This window comes from Natrix helvetica, assembly GCF_964273705.1.
Source record: "Natrix helvetica genome assembly, chromosome: 7".
Classification (NCBI taxonomy): Eukaryota; Metazoa; Chordata; class Lepidosauria; order Squamata; family Natricidae; genus Natrix; species Natrix helvetica.
In genome coordinates this window covers 8665669-8688543 of record NC_138558.1, presented here as the reverse complement: position 1 = coordinate 8688543, position 22875 = coordinate 8665669, and the positions used below count along the sequence as shown (strand labels likewise).

At 46.6% G+C, this 22875-nt stretch overlaps 2 protein-coding genes across 3 annotated transcripts in view; one reads left to right on the top strand and one right to left on the bottom strand.

Moving 5' to 3' along the window:
- Positions 1–15508, top strand: part of CCNI (cyclin I) — a 57829-nt gene extending 42321 nt beyond the window's left edge. For both annotated transcript variants that reach the window (XM_081960426.1, XM_081960427.1), the window contains 4 exons: positions 3361–3435; positions 8791–8931; positions 10999–11229; positions 13607–15508. In XM_081960426.1, coding sequence (XP_081816552.1) covers positions 3361–3435; positions 8791–8931; positions 10999–11229; positions 13607–14050 — 891 coding nt within the window. In that variant the 3' untranslated portion in view covers positions 14051–15508. The remainder of the gene's footprint in view (positions 1–3360; positions 3436–8790; positions 8932–10998; positions 11230–13606) is intronic.
- A 2494-nt stretch (positions 15509–18002) lies between these two features.
- The window catches only part of SEPTIN11 (septin 11), a 125733-nt gene continuing 120860 nt past the window's right edge, over positions 18003–22875 (bottom strand). The window contains exon 10 of the mRNA XM_081960422.1: positions 18003–22811. Coding sequence (XP_081816548.1) covers positions 22796–22811 — 16 coding nt within the window. The 3' untranslated portion in view covers positions 18003–22795. The remainder of the gene's footprint in view (positions 22812–22875) is intronic.

Sequence of the window (22875 nt, the reverse complement as noted above, 5' to 3'; positions counted from 1 at the left end):
CAATTTTTTTTAGCAGTCATAATGTTCGTCTAATGCTCTTTCCTTTAAGCCTTGTGGATGGACTCCCCAGCTCGGAGCTTTACCATCTGGCTCAAATTAATCTGGCCCCGAATAGTTTCCAGCTAGGAAAACGGAGCTCGGCTTAACTCAAAACCTCCCTTATGTTTTCCTCCTCCTTCCAAATCATTCTTCAATCCCTTTCTTTCATCATCTCTCTTCTCTGGGTTGAGAGAGAGAGGAAATGGCGCAGCTGTTTATCCTTCAGAGGGTTCTGATCTGTGTTGATGGTATTCAGTAGATGCCTTCGAGTCAGTTTCTGACTCCCGGCCGGACAAGTCCCTGCACTTTTCTTGGCAGGATTTTGCACAAGCGGTTTTACCATTGCCTGCTTTCCTAGGGTGGAGAGAGCGTGTTTGGCCCAAGGTCACTCAACGGGCTTGGCGCCTTGAGGTGTGGGATTAGAACTCGCGAGCCTCTCCTGGTTTCTTCTTGGATCCCTAAGCACCACACCAAACATTTTTTTTAAAGTTTCTTGTACCTGCAGAGTTTTCTGCTTTCTCCCTCTGAAATTAGTGGCAATTCACACGCCGTTCGTTGAAAGATCTGAGCGTGATGGAAGAAGGAAATGATCTCAGCCTTAAGACAATGGAAGCAAATTGTTGGGAGCAAACCTCTCTTGAATGAGATCCGACACATATCCATCAGCAGGTAGAATTCACGCAAAGTTCCGATGTTGAGAGCCAGTTTCCTATAGGGGATGTTCTAAAAACCAGGAGGGGGTGAGTTCTAGTTTCACCTTAGGCATGAAAGCCAACTGGGTGACTCTGGGCCAGTTATCAAGAGAACAGAGTTCTAATCCTGCTTTAGCCATGAAAGCCAACTGGGAGACTTTGGGCCAATCACCAGGAGACTGGGAGTTCTAGTCCTGCCTTAACCATGAAAACCAACTGGGAGACTTTGGGCCAATCACTAGGAGACACGGAGTTCTAGTCCTGCCTTAACCATGAAAGCCAACTGGGAGACTTTGGGCCAATCACCAGGAGACTGGGAGTTCTAGTCCTGCCTTAGGCATGAAAGCCAACTGGGAGACTTTGGGCCAATCACTAGGAGACACGGAGTTCTAGTCCTGCTTTAGCCATGAAAGCCAACTGGGTGAATTTGGGCCAATCACCAGGAGATTGGGAGTTCTAGTCCTTCTTTAGCCATGAAAGTCAACTGGGTGAATTTGGGCCAATCACCAGGAGACAGGGAGTTCTAGTCCTGGCTTAGGCATGAAAGCCAACTGGGAGACTTTGGGCCAATCATTCTCTCTCAGCACAACCCACCTCAAAAAGTTGTTGTGGGGGAAATTGTAGGAGGAAGTAATATTAGATATGTCGGCTGCTTTAAATTATTTATGAAAAAAAAATAAAGGGATATAAATAAATACATTAATAAAATATCTAGAACTTGGGATGCTATTGGGTTTAGCGACCCTAAATTACCCATTCTGCTTGATGAGGAACACGGTGGATTTGTGTACATGTTCCACAGCAAGGCCTGCCCTTGAGTTGCGAGTCGTGTGCCCGGAGCTGCGTAGCAGAAAGTAACTGGGTGGGGCCAGGGAAAAAAAAAACTTGTTAAACCATTTCGTTTACGTTTAAATTTAATTTGATTTAAATAGAGTGAAGATGGTGACTCTTTAATTATGCGTTTCACAATCTCCCCGTCTTATTAAGAATTACACTTGGGTAATTACTGCTGGAGAGGTGCGGAAGTTGCCTCACGGAGCTTCACATTTATTTAGTCATTCACGTGCTTATTTGGTACCGTTTACATGCCACACGCTACCCAGCAAGGCTCAGCGTGGCTCACAACAATAACAACACTCAATTAGAATAGAAGCCATCATCCAGAAGACAGGCTTAAGATACAGAAGGATCTTGACAGACTTGAACATTGGGCACTATCTAATAAAATGGAATTCAATGGTGGAAAAAGTAAGGTTCTACATTTAGGCAAGAAAAACCAAATGCACGGGTACAGCATAGGTGGTACCTTGCTCAATAGTAGTAACTGTGAGAGGGATCTTGGAGTCCTAGTGGACAATCACTTAAATAGGAGCCAGCCATGTGCAGCAGCTGCCCAAAAAGCCAGCACAGTTCTAGGCTGCATAACAGAGGGATAGAATCAAGATCACGTGAAGTGTTAATACCCCTTTATAATGCCTTGGTAAGGCCACACTTGGAATACGGCATCCAGTTTTGGTCGCCACGATGTAGAAAAGTTGTGGAGACTCTAGAAAGAGTGCAGAGAAGAGCAAGAAAGATGATTAGGGGACTGGAGACTAAAACATATGAAGAACGGTTGCAGGAACTGGGTATGTCTAGTTTAATAGAAAGAAGGACTAGGGAAGACATAGCAGTCTTCCAATATCTCAGGAACTGCCACAAAGAAGAGAAACTATTCTTCAAAGCACCTGAGGGCAGAACAAGAAGCAATGGGTGGAAACTAATCAAGGAGAGAAGCAACTTAGAACTGAGGATAAACTTCCTGACAGTTAGAACAATTAATCAATGGAACAACTTGCCTCCAGAAATTGTGGATGTTCCAACACTGGAAGTTTTACTGCACGTTTTAAGAAGAACGGGCCCACTGGAAGTTTGGGAAGGCTGACAATAGGCCCCTTTTCGGCATCCAGAGGGCCTCTGGAGCCTGGGGAGGCCGTTTTCCCCCTACCATAGGCTCGAGGAAAGCCTCTGGAATCTGAGGAGGGCTAACCCCCCCCCTTTCGCTGTGGTGCAGGAGGCCAACCAGCCCATGCCCACCATGGCCACACCCACCTAGCAATCGGGCAGAGAACCTCTTGCTAAAATTTTTGAAGCCCACGCCTGGATCTCTCTCTCTCGCTCTCTCGCTCTCTCTTTCTCTCTCTCTGTCTCTGTCTCTCTGTGGCAAGGCAGAGATGATAATGCAAAATGCCAGCCAAGTCTCCGATTGCCTTTATGCCGTTTGGCACCTGTTGCACTTCACTTAACCCCCTTCATTGATTTTTTGCTCTCTATGGATCTCCTCGGCTAGCAGTGAGCCCCCCCCCCCCCCGCGCGGAAGACGTGGAGATTCGCTGAGTGCCAATTGTGCTAAAAAGACTTGGGTGAATTCCAAGCTTGCTTCTCGTAACGGCATATGGATGTCCTTCTCTGCCCGCCCCCTGCATGGCGTTCTGAAAGCAGCTGCAAAGAAGGCAAAGGGTAGGGAACCTCTGGACCGAGATAACCTGTGTTTGGCATCCAGGTTTCTTGGGAAAGGTCTGGAGGTATCTTCCATTATTTTATTTTTTTTGACCTTGTCCTGTTTTATTTCTTCTTTCTCCTTTTGTAGGCTCGCCCAAAGTACCTGAACTGCATTGCGATCAGTTGCTTCTTCCTCGCCAGCAAGACCATGGAAGAAGATGAGGTAAGTCTTCTGCTCAACAGCTTGGAGTAGTGATGGATGCTGCAGTTTGCCGAGGTTGGAGTGAGCGGGAATTTGCTGGGCTTTGGACATTTGCTGTGAGGGCTGGCTCATGTAGCAAATCAAGGAAGCATCTCCACTTTGTTTACCTCTGGAGCCCTTGGTGCTTGTTGTAACCCGCCAGCAGAGCTGGCAACAGATTCCGACAGTGAGGAGGTTGGGGAGGAACATGGGCCAGTCCTGGAGTCTGGGGAAGGCTCTGATGAGGGCTCTGTGTCGGAGGCAGAGAGGGGGCCAGAGCCGAATGCCAGTTACCAGCTGCCTTCGGAGTCAGATATCAGTGAGGCAGACAAACAAATGGAGCCTGTTCTCAGTTTGCACATGCATAGAGTTGCCAGACAAAGGAAACAGCTAAAGAACGGGTTGACGGGAGTAAGGCCACAGGTGGAAGATGAATGGCCCCTCCCAGAGGGAATAAAAGAGGAGGGAAAGGGGAGTGGAGTTTGCAGGAGACAATTAGTTCGCTTCATTGGTTTGTGACTCTCTGAGACTCCTTGCCAAGTTCTGCAGAGATCGGCCTGGCAGCTCTCCAAGCCAGATAAGGTCTGTGACTGTAAATCCTCCCTTGAAAGACTTTGCTTGATGTGAATGAGCAGAATTCACAGTCAATTAATAAAAGGGTTTTTTGTCGGGACAAGGAGTCTGCTTCAGGCTCTCGGGAAGCCTCAGTCAGATCAGTGCTCTCTGAGCTTGGTTATTTTTCTTGAAGACCTTTCATTACCCAACTAGGCGACATCATCAATGCTACAAGGCAGTGCAGTTTGTTCTCTGGTTTATATGCAGTGGCTTGCCCTGTTAGTGTTGGTACCGACAGTTGTAACGTACATAAACATGGAGCAAACCCCACTGCTTCTAGCACCGATGATGTTAGCAAGTTGGGTAATGAAAAGTCTAGGTCACATCGTGGCTGCTAGAAGGGAGTGGGGATATCCTTTTTTAAAAATTTGAACCCACTCCCTTCTAGCACTGATGGTGTTACCTAGTTGGATAATGAAACGTCTCCCCAAGGACCCCTCAATTCAACCCTAAACTTCAAGCATTCTTCACTTCTACCTCTCTTGAGATGGTTAAAGGACCACCTAGGTCAGCGATGGCGAACCTTTTTTGGCTCGCGTGCCACAAGTGGGGGGACCGCAGGGGGGGTCGTGTGCAGGCGTGCCACACCCATAATGCAATGCGCGACCCCCCCCCCAGTGTGCATGCGCGCACAACAGGCACGACCCACTCATTTTTACATGCTTTTTTCACCCTCCCCAGGCTCCAGAGGCTTTATAGGAGCCTGGGGAGGGCGAAAAGAGCCTCCCCCCCCCCCCCGGAGGCCCTCCGGAGGCTTCAGTGACCGTCGGGAGGCTTCCCTGAAGCCTTCGGAACGCTTAAAATGACCCTCCGAGCAAACCGGAAGTCAGCCTCCGGACGGTCCCTGAAGCCTCGGGGGGGGGGGGGCTCTTTTCGCCCTCCCCAGGCTCCTATAAAGCCTCTGGAGCCTGGGAAGGGTGAAAAAATGGCTTTTAAAAACGGTGAACTCAGCTGGCCAGCGCGCGCATGCCCTGACAAATGGCTCCGCATGCCACCTGTGCCACGCGTGCCATAGGTTCGCCATCACTGACCTAGGTCCAAGGCCTCATGAGGCCACCCAGAGTTGAACTGTTGTGGCAGGAATGACCGAGGGCAAAATCTGCAGGTTTTGTTGAGGTTTCCAATTGCTCTCTCTCTCTCCAAAATGTGCAAGTAAGGGAAGGCTGCTTTTTTCCTAGACCACCCACAGTGCTGTAGGGATTAAAATGGGGGGGGGGAGAGGAGGGCTGAGGCTTCAGAAAGAGAACTGAGGAGCCTCCCCCAACACGATGGAGATGGTGAAGAGAAGGTTCCCTTAACCCCCCTGATGGCAAACCTTACGTCATGCATGCCAGAGGTGGCACGCAGAGCCCTCTCCGTGGGCACATGCGCCATCGCCAGCTGCTCGTCTGGTTTCCGGCAGGGCACATACACGCCGGCCACCTTCATGAGCGCTGGAAAACGGTCTGAAAATGGCCCCCAAAACAGGCTGTTTGGGGGGCCTCTTTTCTGGCTGTTTTCAGGGCATGTTCAAACCTCCCAAAAACAGGCATGGGCACACTGGCCACCTGGTCTTCGAGGGTGCTGGAAAATGGCCTAAAAACAGCCCCCCCCCCAAAAAACAGACTGTTTTTGGGCCCGTTTTCTGGCTGTTTTCAGAGCGCGGGGAAGTAGCCAAAACCCAGGCACGGGCACGCTGGCCAACTGGTCTTCGTGGGTGCTGGAGTGCCGGAAAACGGTCAGAAAAGCAGCCCGAAAGCAGCGCAAAGAACGGTCCGGAAACTGCCCCCCAAACCGGCCTGGGCACGCTTGGACAACGGGTCTTTGGGTTTCTAGTGCTTTGGCACATGCAAAGACCAGCTGGCCAGCGTGCACATGCACACACCGGCCAGCTGGCCTTTGGGTTTCCACCCTGCGTATGCACACACACACACACACACGTTCCAGTTTGGACACGGCGCTGAAAAGGTTCATTATCGCTGCCGTAACCTTTTCAACTCCTGCTGGCGCAGCTAACCAAATAGAAGAACGGCTCTCTCGTATTGCTGCTAATGGGAATACTTGCTTACTGAAACATTTTGACTTTGCTCTTTATGACACGGTCTTTATTGCATTTACTAAAGATCGGGCCACGATGCCCGGTTTGCTGTTTTGCAGGAGTCATCCTATTTCTTTTTTAATTAGATCATTTAAACTTTGCTCGTCAGCTGAAATTGGCTTTGGAGCTGCTCCTAAAGACGGGGGGGAAATTTAACAGTGGTAGGCAAATACCTTGTCACATCTGTGAGGTATATTTGCTGCCAGATATTACTGTTGTTATTCTTTAATTGAAAAGAGTTTTTTGCCTAGCTTTTTACCTTAAATATGTCCTCGGAGCAGCTTATAGAGATATTTGGATTAAGGAGGGATTACTTAATAATTTGATAAAACAGTTTTCTGCAAATTGTAACTGGTAGATGATTTAGCCTAATTCATATTCAAACCTGCAGCAGGCAGTAACTCCTAGCTGATTTTAGTTGATTTCTGAAAGCCAAAGCCGAATTTTGGACAGGAGACCACTAAGAAATCCCAGAACTGGGAAGTCAGAAAAACATCATGAGGCAAATGGCTTCCATATTTTTAGAAAGTGAAACAGATTCATACTAAAATTGAATAAACACTTGACTAAGCAGAGTGTCTTTGTAGGTCATTTTAATGTAATAATTCTATTAGAGTTTACAACAGATAAAGACGGATAAATCCAAGATAAGAAGGCTGTTCAAGTTATTCTTTCGATTTATTGTTTCTATGTTCTCTTTTAATCATTAAGACATCATTTGTAAATGGATTCCGGTATCTTTTTTTCCACGTTATACTCTGGCATTTTAAAAATCCGTATTTAGCTTCACAACATCTGTTTCCTCATGGCTTTTGTAATCTGGCATTTTTAAGACATCCAAATCCATATTCAAATCAGCCTCAGTCTTGTTTTATCCCGTAAAATCCGTTGTTCTTCTATATCCTCTTTTATGGTATATCAGACAATGTATTACATAATTTTAAAAAAATGTTTTTATTTATTTCATATTAAAATATCGACACAATACATCCTGAGGTTAACTCCGCCATACACACTATAAACTATAAAAGCCACAATAAATGGTCAACATACTTAATAATATACATTATTACAGCAGTGGGAATGGTATATGTCCAACAATGTAAATATGAAAATATACCTTTAGAAAGAGAAGTAACAAAAAGTATTGGATTGTTCAGAATCGGTTAATTGACATTAGAATTAAAGTCTAAAGGAGAGACACAATATCATGATATATGGAATACATTTTTTACCCAATGGTTGGAACTGAGAGGTGGAAGTTAGAACAGGAAATAATTAGGATTTGTAGACCAGAAATGTGTTGTAATATGTGTAAATATCAGTGAGTAGATTGGGTAGAATAATTGTATATAATTAGTGATGTATGAGGAGTATATATGATATTTGTTCTATACTATTAAGTAGTTTTTTGAGTACATTGTTCCCAAACAGCCTTTATTTGTTCTGAAGTCAAATAATATTGTACAGTTCTTTTAATGGATCTCCTTTAGGAGGATTTTTTACAATTAATTTCAAAAGTCCGTCTAACCGCTTAACTTTTCAAATCAAGATTCTAGTACTCCTTTTTGCTATCTCCCCCCCCCTCCTCCAAATTAAAGTTTTTCTTTTTAAATCTTTACGCTGATATAAAACTTATTTCATCTTAATGTGGAAGGAAATTCTCCTGGCATAATGAAATAAAAGAGATATTTCTTTGGAAGTCATGCTGTGTAAACTGACTTTAAAAGTCAATATCAACACCGTAAATTTTGCCCTGTAACAGACATTATGTCAGCGTTCGACTTTTTTTAAAGCAACTTTTTTACAACTTTCAAACTTTTTAAAAGGAATTAATTACCTTTACACCTCTCCATACTGCCTGCTACTAAGACACTGATTCTGTCTAAATGTTGAGCAGGGACCCGGGAAAACATTGTTCAGTTAGCAGTTGTGAATCTTGCTCCATTTTACGTGCTTTTATGCCACAGCTGTTAAGTGAAACATTGTGGTTGATGAATAAATAACTCGATTGTTAAGTGAATCTGGCTTCCCCGTTGATTTTGCTTGTCGGAAGGTCTCAAATGGGGATCACGTGACCTTGGCACAGCGACGGTCATAACTATGAGCCAGTTGCCTAGCCTCGGAACTTTGATCATGTGGATTGCTGCAAAAGTTGTAACTTTGAAAAATGGTCGTAAGTTACATTTTTCAGTGCCGTTGCAATTAAATAAACGGTTGTAAGTCGAGGACTACCCTTCCTGCTTGAGCAAGACCTCCAAGGTCCCTTCTAACTATTACCGTGTTTCCCCGAAAATAAGACAGGGTCTTATTTTCTTTTGACCCCCGAAATAAGCGATTGGCCTTATTTTCGGGGAGGTCTTATTATTTTTGAGGTGCAGGAGGCGGTGAGTGTGGTCACCTCGTGGCTGCTGCTGTGTTGCAATATTTTCGGGGAGGGCTTATTTTAGCGCATGCGCTCAAAAGCCAGACTGGGCTTATTATCCAGGGAGGTCTTATTTTCAGGGAAACAGGGTAGTCTGTTACGGAAATTCAGCAGCGTTGGAAGGTTTCCAGATTGGGAACGCTTCTTCCTCAGTGGTCTGCGGAGTGTTTTTTGAAGGATGCTCTTCACCCGTGTTTTCTTTTCCGCTTCAATCCTCCAGAAGATTCCAGTGCTGAAGATCTTGGCCAGAGAGAGTTTTTGCGGCTGCTCTCCAGCAGAGATCCGCAGAATGGAGAAGATTATTCTGGAGAAGTTGAACTGGGATCTTCACACAGCCACTCCGTTGGATTTCCTTCACATTGTAAATATTTGGGACAAAGCCCTGTTCTGCTGTTGTAAACCTGTCTCGGCTGGAGGATGCAGGAAAGAGGGCTGGTTTTAGTCTCCCAATTGTCCTTCAGGATGGCAAGGGTTAAGAGGAGGCGGGTGGGCAGCACGCATCTTTCTACCAAGTTTTAATGTATGTGTTCAAATCTATTTTTATTTAACTTGTACTTTTGAGGTATAGCCCATTATATCAAGTTGCATTGGCAGAGGATATCTCAAAAATGTCCTCTTTGATTTTCTTTCTCTTTCTTTCTTTCTTTCTTTCTTTCTTTCTTTCTTTCTTTCTTTCTTTCCTGCCTTACTTTCCTTTTTTATTTTTTGCCTGCCTTTCTTCCCTTTCTTTCCCTCCCTCTTTCCTTCTTTTTCTTTTTTCCCTCCCTTCCTTCCTTCCTTCCTTCCCTTCCTTTTTTTATTTTTCCCCTGCCTCCTTTCATCCTTCTTTCTATCTTTCCCTCTTTCCTTCTTTTTCTTTCCTTCCTTCCTTCTTTCTTTCCTACCTTTCTTTCTTTCCTTCCTTCCTTCCTGCCCTTTTTTATTTTTTGCCTGCCTTTCTTTCCCTCCCTCTTTCCTTCTTTTTCTTTTTTCCCTCCCTTCCTTCCTTCCCTTCCTTTTTTATTTTTTCCCTGCCTCCTTTCATCCTTCTTTCTATCTTTCCCTCTTTCCTTCTTTTTCTTTCCTTCCTTCCTTCTTTCCTTCCTACCTTTCTTTCTTTCCTTCCTTCCTTTCCTTTTTTATTTTTCCCTGCCTCCTTTCATCCTTCTTTCTATCTTTCCCTCTTTCCTTCTTTTTCTTTCCTTCCTTCCTTCTTTCTTTCCTACCTTTCTTTCTTTCCTTCCTTCCTTCCTGCCCTTTTTTATTTTTTGCCTGCCTTTCTTTCCCTCCCTCTTTCCTTCTTTTTCTTTTTTCCCTCCCTTCCTTCCTTCCTTCCCTTCCTTTTTTATTTTTTCCCTGCCTCCTTTCATCCTTCTTTCTATCTTTCCCTCTTTCCTTCTTTTTCTTTCCTTCCTTCCTTCTTTCCTTCCTACCTTTCTTTCTTTCCTTCCTTCCTTTCCTTTTTTATTTTTCCCTGCCTCCTTTCATTCTATCTTTCCCTTTCCTTCTTTTTCTTTCCTTCCTTCCTTCTTTCCTTCCTACCTTTCTTTCTTTCCTTCCTTTCTTTCCTTTTTTATTTTTCCCTGCCTCCTTTCATCCTTCTTTCTATCTTTCCCTTTCCTTCTTTTTCTTTCCTTCCTTCCTTCCTTCCTTCCTTCCTTCCTTCCTTCCTACCTTTCTTTCCTTCCTTCCTTTCCTTTTTTATTTTTTCCCTGCCTCCTTTCATCCTTCTTTCTATCTTTCCCCTTTCCTTTTTTTTCTTTCTTCCTTCCTTCCTTCCTACCTACCTACCTACCTTTCTTTCTCACCTATCTTGTAACAAAATGACTCTGGGCGGCTGAAAATGACGTTCGGAAGAACAACTCCTCAGCGTAGATAGAATGTTCAGAAGACTAGAAATCGTAGGTTGTGCTTGAGTTACAACCACAATGGAGCCCAGTCCGTTGCAGTCACAACTTGCGATGGTCACAAAAACAGATTGGTGAATCACCACAGTTGGGTAAGCAAGCGCCACAGTTATTAAGCGAACCAGCTTGCTGTGGCCATGGTTTTGCCAAAAAGTGGAAGTAAACAGCAGTTTTTGGCAAAGCCAAACAGACTCCCCTGGAGGAAGTACCAAGCTCAGCTTAGAGGCGAATAGTGCAGCGCACATTTGGGGGGGGGATTGCGCGCACATGCGCATGTGGGAGTGCGCTTTGCATTATGGGTGCCGGCACACATACAAGCTATCATGCACACGCCCTCGCATTTTTGGCACCCAACAACAAAAAGGTTAGCCATCCCTGAGCTACAGAGCAAATAAACTTCCTCGCACCAGCGCTCCCAATAAAACCCCGGTTGATAAAAGGAGGGAGAGAAGGTCTGGAGCTTACCTGCAGATCAGAACGTGTCTTCTTCCCGTAGGTGCGATGCTATGGTGTTCCCTCTCCTCTTTCTCATCCCACTCTAGTTCCATGCAGTCGCTTTGTCCACCAGGCCTCAGCTGCTGACCAGCCTGCCCAAGGTGAATCCGTCCCAGCACGTCGCTTTGCTGACCAAGCACTTACTGCATTGCCTAGCCTGCTACCAGCTCCTTCAGTTCAAGGGCTCCATGTTGGCCCTGGCCATCGTGAGCCTGGAAGTGGAGAAGCTGATCCCTGATTGGCTGGCGCTCATCATTGAGCTGCTCCACAAGGCACAGGTAGGACCAGACCTTTGAACCTTAGGTGAAAAGGGGAGCTTTTATCTTGATGCTATCTTGGAACATACGATGAACTGAGTTGAACGGTTGCAGGAACTGAGCATGGCTAGTCTAGTGAAGAGAAGGACCAGGGGAGACAGGATGGCATCTTCCAGTATTTGAGGGGCTGCCACAGAGAGGAGGGGGCCAAGCTGTTTTCCAAGGCACCTGAAGGCCAGACGAGGAATCATGGATGGAAACTGAACAAGGAGAGATTCAACTTGGAAATGAGGAGGAATTTCCTGACGGAGAACAATCAACCCATGTCACAAGTGGCACCCTGCCATTTTTGGTGACACGCCAAGACTCCAGGCCTCTGGATGTTGTTCCTTGTGAAGCCACTGAAGTGGACTGCCACACCCAGCATTCCAGACAAATGGTGGTCCAATGTCTTTTTAAAAACTTCCAATATTGGAGCATCCACCATTTCTGGAGGCAAGTTGTTCCACCGATGAATTGTTCTCGCTGTCAGGAAAGTCATCTTCAATTCTAAGTTGCTTCTCTCCTTGATTAGTTTCCATCCATTGCTTCTTGTCCTGCCTTCTGGCGCTTCGGAGAATAGGTTGACACCCTCTTCTTACATGTTGGACTAGATCAGCGGTCCCCAACCTTACTGAACCAGGGTGGCGCAGTGGTTAGAGTGCAGTACTGCAGGCTGCTTCTGCTGCCTGCCGTCTGCCTGCAATTTGGCAGTTCTCCAGTGTGAATGATCTGTTACCTGTTAGGGCAATGGGAGGGCCTGGGCTTGTAAGCCTTGTTAATACAAGGTCGTGTCCACCGACCCGTGGTTGAAGGTGTAACCTTGATGAAGCATATCCGGTAAGGCCAGCACACTTTCAAATCTCACCAGGCTCAAGGTTGACTCAGCTTTCCATCCTTCAGAGATGGGTAAAATGAGGACCCAGATTGTTGGGGGCAAGAGGCTGACTCTGTAAACCGCTTAGAGAGGGCTGTGAAACACTGTAAAGCGGTATACAAGTCTTAACTGCTATTGTTGTTAACTTTAGAGTGAGTTAGAAGCCATGGTGGTGCAGTGGTTAGATTGCAGTATTGCAGACTAATTGTGCTAGCAGTTTGATCCTGACCGGCTCAAGGTTGACTCAGCCTTCCATCCTTCCAAGGTCAATAAAATGAGGACCCAGATTGTTGGGGGCAATAGGCTGACTCTGTAAACCACTTAGAGAGGGCTGTAAAGCACTGTGAAGCAGTATATACCATATTTTTCACAGTATAAGACGCACTCTTTTCCCTCCCAAAAGAGGGTGAAAATCTGGGTGTGTCTTATACACTGAATACAGCGTTTTTGGCCTACCAAACCCCCTTTGCAAAAATGGACGTGCAGAGGGTTTGGGAGGCTTGCAAAGTGCTCCTGGGGGCTGGGGAGGACAAAAATGAACAAATAACGGCCCGTTTTTGCCACCCTCCCACAGCCCCCCCCCCCCCCAGGAGCACTCTACAAGCCTCCCAAAGCTCTGCAGGCCCCCCTTTTTTATTTTGCAAAAACGAGGCATGCAGAGGTTTTGGGAATCCTGCAGAGTTCAAAAACTTTTTTTTAAAAAATTACCTCTTCAAAATCATGGTGCGTCTTATACTCCGGAAAATACGGTAAGTTTAATGCTATTGCTATCCTGGCTGGGGATGGGAAGAGGGGAACTGGGCTGCGCGAGAGGTGGGTGCATGCATCTAGCTGGACTGCACATTGAGCTGCACCTACACCACGCCGTGCCCCGGTTCCGAATAGGCCGTGGCCCAGTAATGGGCTGGGGACCCCTGGACTAGATGACCTCCAAGGTCCTTTCCAATGTTTCCAATCCCAACAGTTAAAACAGGGGTGTCATACGTCATGGTGTCATCGCGTGATGTATCAGGACCCTTGCTAAACTGGGCCGGGGGCATGGCCAGCACATGATGCATCTATGTGGCCCACCAGAACTGGCAGAAGATTCGGAGAGTGAGAAGGTTGGGGAGGAACACGGGCCAGTCCTGGAGTCTGGGGAGGGCTCTGCGTCGGAGGCAGGGAGGGGGCCAAGGCCATCTGACAGTTATCAGCTGCCTTCGGAGTCAGACTTCAGTGAGGCAGAGGAACATTTGGAGCCTGTTCCCAGTGGGCGCATGCAGAGTTGCCAGCTGAAGGGAACAGCTAAGGAACAAGGGTAGATTCAGGAGTAAAGCCACAGGTGGACGGTGAATGGCCCCTCCCAGAGGGAATAAAAGAGGAGCGAAAGGGGAGTGGAGTTTGCAGGAGACAATTTGTTCATTCCTGCATTCTTGCCAAGTATTGACAGCCCTGACTTAAAAGAATCCTTTTGTCTCTCTTTTCTTTCTCCCTCCGGTCCAGATGGACAGCTCCCAGCTGATCCACTGCCGGGAGTTGGTATCCAAGCACCTTTCCACCCTGAAGCCTCCTCTGCTGCCCAACTCGGTCTACGTCTACAGTCCCCTCAAGCACAACCTGGTGACTTGCCCCACGGGGGCCTTCCGATTCCACGCCCCCGCGGTCCCGGTCCCCGATTTGCAGGACAACGTCAGCAGCCAGCCGGGAGTGCCGGCCAAAGGATGCGCTGTGCTTTGCCGCCGCCGCCGGCTCCCTCCCGGCAGGTGCAAGCCCGCGACGGCCAAGCGCAAAGTGGAAGAGATGGAGGTGGACGACTTCTACGATGGGATCAAGCGGCTGTACAACGAAGAGAGTCCGCCGGATGGCGGGGAAGGCAAGGTCGACATTGCGTGGCAAGGAGGCAGTATTTCTCCCTGCCCTCCATTGCAGCCTGTTTCTGTGATGTAGTCCAGTGTCTCTCAAACTCCAGCAACTTGGAAGATATGTGGACTTCAACTCCCAGAATTCCCCAGCCAACTGGCTGGGGAATTCTGGGAGTTGAAGTCCACACATCTTCAAGTTGGTTAGGTTGAGATACACTGGGATAGTCCTATGTCTTCATGCCCCTTCGGCGGAAAACCCATTCGTGCAGATGGAACATCAGGCAGCCCATTGGCCTTCTGGGCTAATGGAGGGAAGGCCGTACCTTAACAGGGTTAATCAGAAGGGAGCTAACTATCCTTTTTTTAAAAACAAAACAACAACAAAAAGTATATATCTTTTCCCCTGGTTTTCCTTTGGCGGCTAATGATAGTTTTAACTCTGTTCTCAAAGTTCAACTCTTGATTTTAAGTCCTTAAAAAAAAAAAAAAGACCCCCAAAACCAACCAAAAAAAAAAAAATAGTAGCAAAAAAAACGCCCAGTTTCTATAATGTTGTTCGTTTTCCACCGTTTCAACCGACTGTTGTGTATCGTAATCTCTCATTGTTTTGAAAGAATTGACACAAATACTTTTTCAGATTTCTGGCTGTGTTCTTCCCCTCCTCCTCCGCCCAAATCTCCTTCCTTTTTTCCTAAAGGACTCCCTTCGCCTAACTTCTTTTAAAAATGATTTTCCAAATTGTATGACTTCCTAGATATGGTGGTGTGTGTGTGTGTGTGTGTTTTGCACTTTTATTTTGGGGAAGAATTCCCTCGATGAATCTTCCACGAACGAAAGAGATATAAACGCCTTCTCTTTTGACCAGTTCTCTTCTGTCATTCTACCACTTTGGGTCTTTTCGACTGTGGTAGCTCCAACTTAAAAACTTGCTTTTTAAAATTAAGATTTTAATTTCAACGAGGAAAAAAAAAAAAGAACCTTTGTATAACCCGTCCTTATTCGTAGGAAGTAAAAATGGACACTGAAGAACGGTGCTGTGTTTGGTTTGGAAAGGTGCACAACAATTACAATTTTAATTTTATAGACCGACTTCTAGGGCTGCTGCTGTTGGACTGACCAAAACGAAATGTAACACCTTTCTTCTTTTGTGTTTTTATATACAGAAAACGTTTTGTGCATCAAATATAACAAAACGAAACCAATGGTGGGCATTGAAAGCACCCGTGTCCTTTGGGCCATTTTTGTAGCTTTGTGTATAAATGATCTTAGATTTCCCCTTTCCTTATGTTTTCTCCCTGACCTTTTTATGTTTGTGTAAATCTTTTAAGACAGGGACAAAAAAAAAGAGGAAAAAAAAAAAGACTTTTAAAGATCTTCTGTTTCAATTCTAAATGCACTGCTTCTTGGAATAGCCCTCTTGAAAAAGGATCTCCTTGGTTTTAAAGCTCTCTTCACAGTCCCCACCCCGTGGAAGGTACTGTGTTTGCCCGTCTCGTGGAGAAAGGCTTCGGGGTAGCAATAAAAACAAATACGTTGTCCTTCAGTTTCTGAGTCTTGGATTTCTTTCGAAGGGGTAACCCGGGGTGGGGTGGAGTGGAGTCTGGATGGAATGAATGAGCAGCCATTTCTCTTCTCTGCTCCGTTTTGGCCAAAGGTTTAAGGCAGGGGTGAAATCAACTTACCTTTGCTAACAATTCGATACAAATGTGAGCGCGAGCCACCCAGGAGTGGGTTCCGGCTGCTGCTACTGCCGGTTTACTCACATGCGCAGTACTTTAAAAAAAAAAAACAAGATGAGAGAGAACCGGTTTGGGGGCGTAGCAGGCTGAGTTACTACCTACTCGGCTAAACCGGTAGGAACCCACCTCTGACGCCACACCCCAGGAGCTTCCACGCATGCACAGAGCATCAAAAACACGCCTGGGTGGGTGGGCAGAGCCTGCTACCGAGCGCACCCGCAAAGGTAAGTGTACAGCAAGGGATGCAGGGATCCACTGTGGCACACAATTTATATTAGCTAGAAAGTAGCAAATCCTGCTTTCGAGCTAATATAAATCGCGCGTCACGGCTGATGGTCAGAAATACCAGTTCTGCCGAACTGGTAGCATTTTTACTACGTGCGAACCGGTAGCATTTCGCCCCTGGTTTAAGGCAGCTTCCGTTGCTTGCTTCAGGGCTCTCCAAACGTCTTAAGACTTCTGGACGTCCCAACTCACAAATTCCTCAGCCAGCCATAATTGGAAGTTGAAGACTCCCAGGGCGAGACTCCTGACCTACTCCTATCGAGATGTTTAAAGTACAATTTCTCCTTTTGCAGGCTGAGGAATTGTGGGAGTTGAAGTCCACAAGTCTTAAAAAGTTGCCAAGGTCGGAGACCCCTGCTTTAGAAGACAATAGACCACAACAGCTGGTGCCATCCTGCCCTTCATCCAGAATGCAATCTGCAGACCAAGCACTTGATTTCATGCTGGCCAAGCCCCCCTACTGTGAGCTTCTCCAGAATAAATAAAAAGGGTAGCTTAGCTCTCTCTCTCTCTCACACACACACACACACCTGGCTATTTAAGCAAGGCAACTAGGGAAGCAGCTGTGCCTGGAACTGGATCTCTGGCTAGGAGAGAGAACTTGGACAAAGTTGAAACAAAGGGACGTAGTCGAACGACAGCCTGCTTTGACAGTGAAGAATTGGCTTCACTGCTCCGCATACTTGGCCCTGCGTATTACGCAGCTCTCAAATGGGAATCGCGAAGCTGCACCACATTTTTAAGGTGCCAAGTAGGGACTTCAAGCCCAAGTCAGCATCGGGAGAAGCTCATGGAATCCATCCCTGGCCCAGTACAGAATTAGTTTTTTTACTTGTGTCCGTAGTACCCGTAGTCCTCAACTTAGAAACATTTCATTAGTAGCCCTATGCCAGGGGTGTCCAAACTTGGGAACTTTAAGACTTGTGGACTTCAACTCCCAGAATTCCCCAGCCAGCATAGCTGGCTGGGGAATTCTGGGAGTTGAAGTCCACAAGTCTTAAAGTTCCCAAGTTTGGACACCCCTGCCCTATGCCTACCAACGCGCTTGAAGGGCAGTATTGAAGATGAACCGACCCAAGTCGTAAGTAGTGTAACTACTCTGAGCGGAAAAACCAGCCGCCCCACACAGCTTTCAGGGTCTGTGATTTCAAACGCCGATTCCCAGCATCAGTCATGTTGGCTAAATGGATTTATATAAAAGGTGGAGAGTATCCCTACTTTTCGCCATTGGGAATCAAGATATATTGTGGATATCCAAGGAATGGGGAGCTCAGGATCCCAACAAAAAGATCTTGACAGACCCTTGACGATGGGTGCTGCCCAACATCATTAAATGGGCTGTTGGTCTTGTGGCCTGCTAGCGGGGCTGGTGGCACTCAAGACAGTGAGGCAGTTGGGGAGGAACATGGGCCAATCCTGGAGTCTGGGGAAGGCTCGGGTGAGTGCTCTGCAGAGGACTCGGAGACAGAGATGGGGCCGTCTGACAGTTACCAGCTGCCTTCGGAGTGTGACATCAATGAGGCAGACAAACAGCTGGAGCCTGTTCCCAGTGTGCGCGTGCACAGAGCTGCCAGGAGAAGGGAACAAGGGCCGACTGAATGGCCCCTTCCATAGGAATAAAGAGGAGCAAAAGGGGAGTGGAGTTTGCAGGAGACAATGAGTTCCATTCATTAGGGTGAAGATCTGTTCCTGACTTCTTGCCAAGTATTGCCCGCTACAGAGTGGCGTTTGGAAGATATCGGCCTGGCAACTCTCCAAGCCTGATAAAGGTTTGTAGTTCTGAAATCTCACGAAAGACTGTTGGCCGGGACTTTGCTGGAGAGGAATTCTCTTCAACCTAAATAAAAGAGGTTTTATCGGGACGAGGAGTCGGCTTCGTGATCTTGGGCGGCCTACAGGTCTGAGCTTGGCAATTTGGTTATCGTCACCGTACGAGGCGACATTGTTGGCACGCTTCAATTACACATAAAACTCCCTGTAGGAATAAGCTCTGGACTTTCACTGTTGCAGAAACGTCTTTAAACATCATCGGAAAAGTGTATTTCATATCAAGGCAATAAGACATAAGGTGAACATGGCAGAAATGCACATCTTTCCCGACACAAATCTAAAGGATTTAGAAATGGCGATCCCAGTAAACAGCCACAAAACAATATTAACACATCACTGCTCCCCAGTCATCGTGGTAACAGCAACAGCTAAATTGATCACTTTTTTACTCCCTGAAATGGTAATCATTTATATTAAAAATAAGATTATCTTAATACTTTCCAGATAACTGGGGGGGCAAACTGTAAAGCATGATTCCCCCTAGAGGTGGAGCTCTCGTCTCTCAATCCAGAGGTTGTGAGTTTGATCCTAGGTAGAGGCAGATGTAGGGTCTCCTGCTTGGGCAGGGGGTGGACTAGATGACCTGCAAGGTCCCTTCCAACTCTTAATCTGTTAATTTTTAAGAGTCATTAGGCCTGATTTAATCAATTGAATGGAGAAAGTAAAAGCTATGGAGCTTTCAGCTTCAAAGCTTTGTTAGCACACAAAAAGAGGCACTTCACAATCCATGGGGTACCCACTGCTTTCTCTCCCTTGACACTCCCAAGACAGTATAAATCCTGTTGCATCATATTTCTTCCTTTCAAGGTTCCAGTTAAGAATTGTACCTTCTTTTTCCAAGATAATTGCAGTCACAATGCTAAACCCAGCAGGCAATGCAGAAAATGCGATTTTTCCTCCAATTGTTAAAGTCTCCCCTCCCAACCCCAAGTCGGGCACCAAACATGGGTGCAAAACCTTGCCTTCACAGGTTCTATCTTCTCCAGGAGAAGGTATCTTCAACCTGTGAGTGCATTGTTTTCCTGATCTCGATGCCCAAGGGATTCAGAATCGAGCTGGAAGGGACCTTGGAGGTCTTCTAGTCCAACCCTCTCCTCAAGCAGGAGACCCTATACCCAGGGATGGATTGAAAATTTTTAGCATCCAGTTCCCTGCCCGGTTGCTGGGTGGGCGTGGCCTACTCGGCCTCCTGCACCATGGAGAGAGTGTGTGTGTTTTCACCCACCTCCCAGGCTCCAGAGGTTTTCCTCAAGTCTCCGGGAGGGCAAAATGGCTTCCCCTGGGCTCCAGAGGCCGGAAACCGGCCCATTTCCGGACTTCTGGAAGCCCTGCTTTTCATCCTCCCCAGCCTCTGGAGGCTTTTTTCAAGCCTCCGGGAGGGTGAAAACAGCCTCCCCTGGGCTCTGGAAACAGGCCCATTTGGGGACTTCCGGAAGGCCCCTTTTTCGCCCTCCCTAGGCTCCGGAGGCTTTTCGCAAGTCTCCGGGAGGGTGAAAATGGCCTCTCCTGGGCTCCGGAGGCCCAGAAACTGTCCCGCTTCCAGACTTCCTGGAGGCCCGTTTCTCACCTTCCCAGAGCCTTTGCACGGGCCCTGCACTTACCTGGCACGATGAACGGGCCATGAGGAGACTCCTGGGAGGGGTGGGGTGGGCAGGGCTGGCCAGTCCTTCCAACTACCGGTTCGGCAAACCGGATGCAAAATTAGCCAGTTCGAACCGGCTGAATCCCACCCCTGCCTATACCATTTCAGACAGGCGGTTGCCCAGTCTTTTCCTAAATCCCTCCAGTGATGAAGCACTGGGCAGGCCTCCCCAGTTTGTCTGTAACATTAGTGAACCAAGTGAGTCATCTGCCGGAATTGTGCGAGTGTGCAACAGAGTGCCTTTGTGTAATACTGTCTGGTTTATTCCTGGACTGCATCTCGTACTGTATTTGTGGTTTTGTTTATTCGATTTTGTACCTTCTGTGGTTTGCATTTTGATTTCTATCCCGATTTACAGGACTATTTTTTTGTTGTTGTTCTGCTGTTCAGAATCGGTCCGGGTTTTGTGCAGGATTCTGCACGCCCTGAAAAATAAATAAATGGAATAAACCACGACCCAAACAATTCTGAAAATGAATCACACTGTGTCCCCCCGAGAGTCACTCTTCAGGGATCCCACTAGTACAGCTGAGCCAGGGTAGACATACCTCCTGCAAGAGATACAATTTACACACCAGGATATAAAGTGAACAGGTTTACCATCCAGGTTTTAACCCTGAAAAAAAGTGGGAGACAATCCTTGATGGTTCTGGCCAAGAATTTCTAACCCATGTATTGTAAGGTTTGATCGTTCTCACAATAAGTCAGCCTGTTGTGTGACCGGACACTCCACAACCCATATGTTGCTTCTGACCCAAACTGTTTGTGTAGTCCACATAGAACTGGGGGAATTCACCCAACCTTGGAGAGGTGTGCTTAATGTTGACACAGCATCTTTGGGTTTGATTTCATTGCTTTGATTTTTCACTGCATTTTATTGCAACTCGTTTTTAATCTTTGACTTCATTGGAACTGCTTGGCAAGAGTTTATCTTGAAAAATATCAGTCATCGCCAAAAGAATGGACTGTTGACTTCTAGAGCACTTTAGGCCTTGGGGATGAAGATCATGGAGTGTTTCAACTACCAAATTCCTTGCTTGTTGATCCAGAAAACAGAGGAATGGCGAGCGGTGTCCCGTCTGTAAATATTAAATGCCAGCACGTCGAGGAAAACAATCATTAATCAGGTTGAACTCATTAGGGAATATTCTCTGTTCCACATGCGATTCTGAACTCGCTTTCAGGACATGTTTACTGGGTTTTTAAGGTGACAGGGATGAACTTTTAAAGCGGAACAGAACAAATCCCCGTGAGATGCAAAAGTCAGAATCATCAACAATTCCTCGAGTACCAAAGGTAAACAGTGACTTCCTGATAGGCAATAGATAGTCCTCAACTTATAACCATTCCCGCAGTGACTGTTTGAAGTTACAACCGTGCTGAGAAAAGTGATTGACGGCCAGTTTGCATACGATCCTCGTGGATCCCCAAGGTCATGTGATCAAAATTTGGACACTTGGCAACTGGCATGTACTTATGACTGTTCTGGGGTCATATGATCTCAGCCTGGTTTCCAACGAGGAAAGCCCATGGGGGAATCCAGATCTGCTTAACAAGCTCATGATTTACTTAACAGCGGCAGTAATATGCTTCGCAGCTGTGACAAGAAATGTCGTAAAAATGAGGTGTGACTCATTTAATATCTGTCTTGCAAAGCAATGGAAATTTGGGGCTCTGTTGAGGTTGTACGTTGAGGACTACCTGTACATGAAGTGTTCACCAGACAGCAAAGAGACTAGTAATATTCATAGGAATTTCCCAAAGCTATATGTTGTGGCCTGCTAGTGGCCAGCAGAGCTGGCAGCAGATTCGGACAGTGAAGAGGTTGGGGAGGAACACGGGCCAGTCCTGGAGTCTGGGGAAGGCTCTGATGAGGGCTCTGTGTCAGAGGCAGAGATGGGGGTCGTCTGACAGTTATCAGTTGCCTTCGAAGTCAGACATCCGTGAGGCAGACGAAAAGCTGAAGCCTGTTCCTAGTGTGTGCATGCGCAGAGGTGTCAGATGAAGGGAACAGCTAAGGAGAAAGGGCCGACTTGGGAGTGAGGCCACAGATGGACGATAAATTACCCCTCCCATAGGAAATAAAAGAGGAGCGAAAGGGGAGTGGAGTTTGCAGGAGACAATTAGTTCGATGAATTGTTTCTTGACTCTCCGAGGCTCCTTGCCAAGTTTTGCAGAGATCGGCCTGGCAGCTCTCCACGCCAGACAATGTCTGTGACTGTAAATCCTCCTTTGAAAGACTGCTGGATGGGAATGAGTGGAATTCACAGTAACTTAATAAAAAGTCAGGACAAGGAGTCTGCTTCATAATGTGGGGAAGCCTAGGTCAGAGCACTATGGAGGTCAGGTTGAAAGGTAAGTAAAAGAAGTCAAACAATTTGAACTGGGTTAAAAATAGGGTGTAATCCAAAATGGTGGCTCCATCCTTAAGTTTGATGCCTGAGTCTCCATAGGCCAGGGGTCGGCAACCTTATAGATTCAAAGAGCCACAAAGGTCCTAACCGGAAGCCCCTTATTTCAATTCTGGAGCTGACTGGAAGTCTGGTTCCACCACCACAGAGTCTCCTCCTAGCACAACGTCCTTTTTCCTCTGCTGACTGGAAGTCTGGTTCCCCCACCATAGAGTCTCCTCCTAGCACGGTGTCCTTTTTTCCTCTACCTGTCCTATCCGAACGCCCTATCAATTGTGGAGCTGACCGGCGACAGGGAGCTGCAGCAGAGGGATGGAAGAGCCACATGTGGCTCCAGAGCCGCGGGTTGCTGACCCCTGCCATAGGCTAAGGAGTGTTGTGAAGACAAACTTTAGGAACATGGGACGAATTCATATGGCTTTCAACGCGACTAGGATTATATCCCCTCTCAGAAAGAACTAAGACTGAGTGCCAGATTTGGTCTAACACTTCAGCAAGATACTTCAGCAGTATCTGGAGTTTGCATATAAACACACGCAACCTTCTGACATGCATAGACACACACACACACGTACGCAGGTCCACTTCAGGAGTCCTTTCTCCTTGCATCAGAACCTAGAAAGTTTCCAAGTGCAACAAAGTACGATGGTGCCCAAGTTCTCTCTGCCCCCCCCTCTTCTGCCTCATCAGTCTGGGCAGCTTGAAAAGTCTGAATGTGGACTGAAACTTGTCAAATAAGTGAATGCAAAGAGACCCAACAAGTTAATTTTCAAAGACCACAAAGGTGGAGGTGGTGGAAGAAATGAGGTAACTCGTCTCTCAACTGGGGAAGGGGGGTTTGTGAGACAGACTCTGATGGGTCTTCTAATGCGCTTATAGTCCATAAGGAGAAGAAAAGTGGAACTTGGCAAGGTGACTGACAGCTACATAAAGAAGAAGCTACAGAAAAAAAGAGAAGAAAAGGAAAAAGGTTCAGAATACAAAGAAAGGGAAAATAACGTTA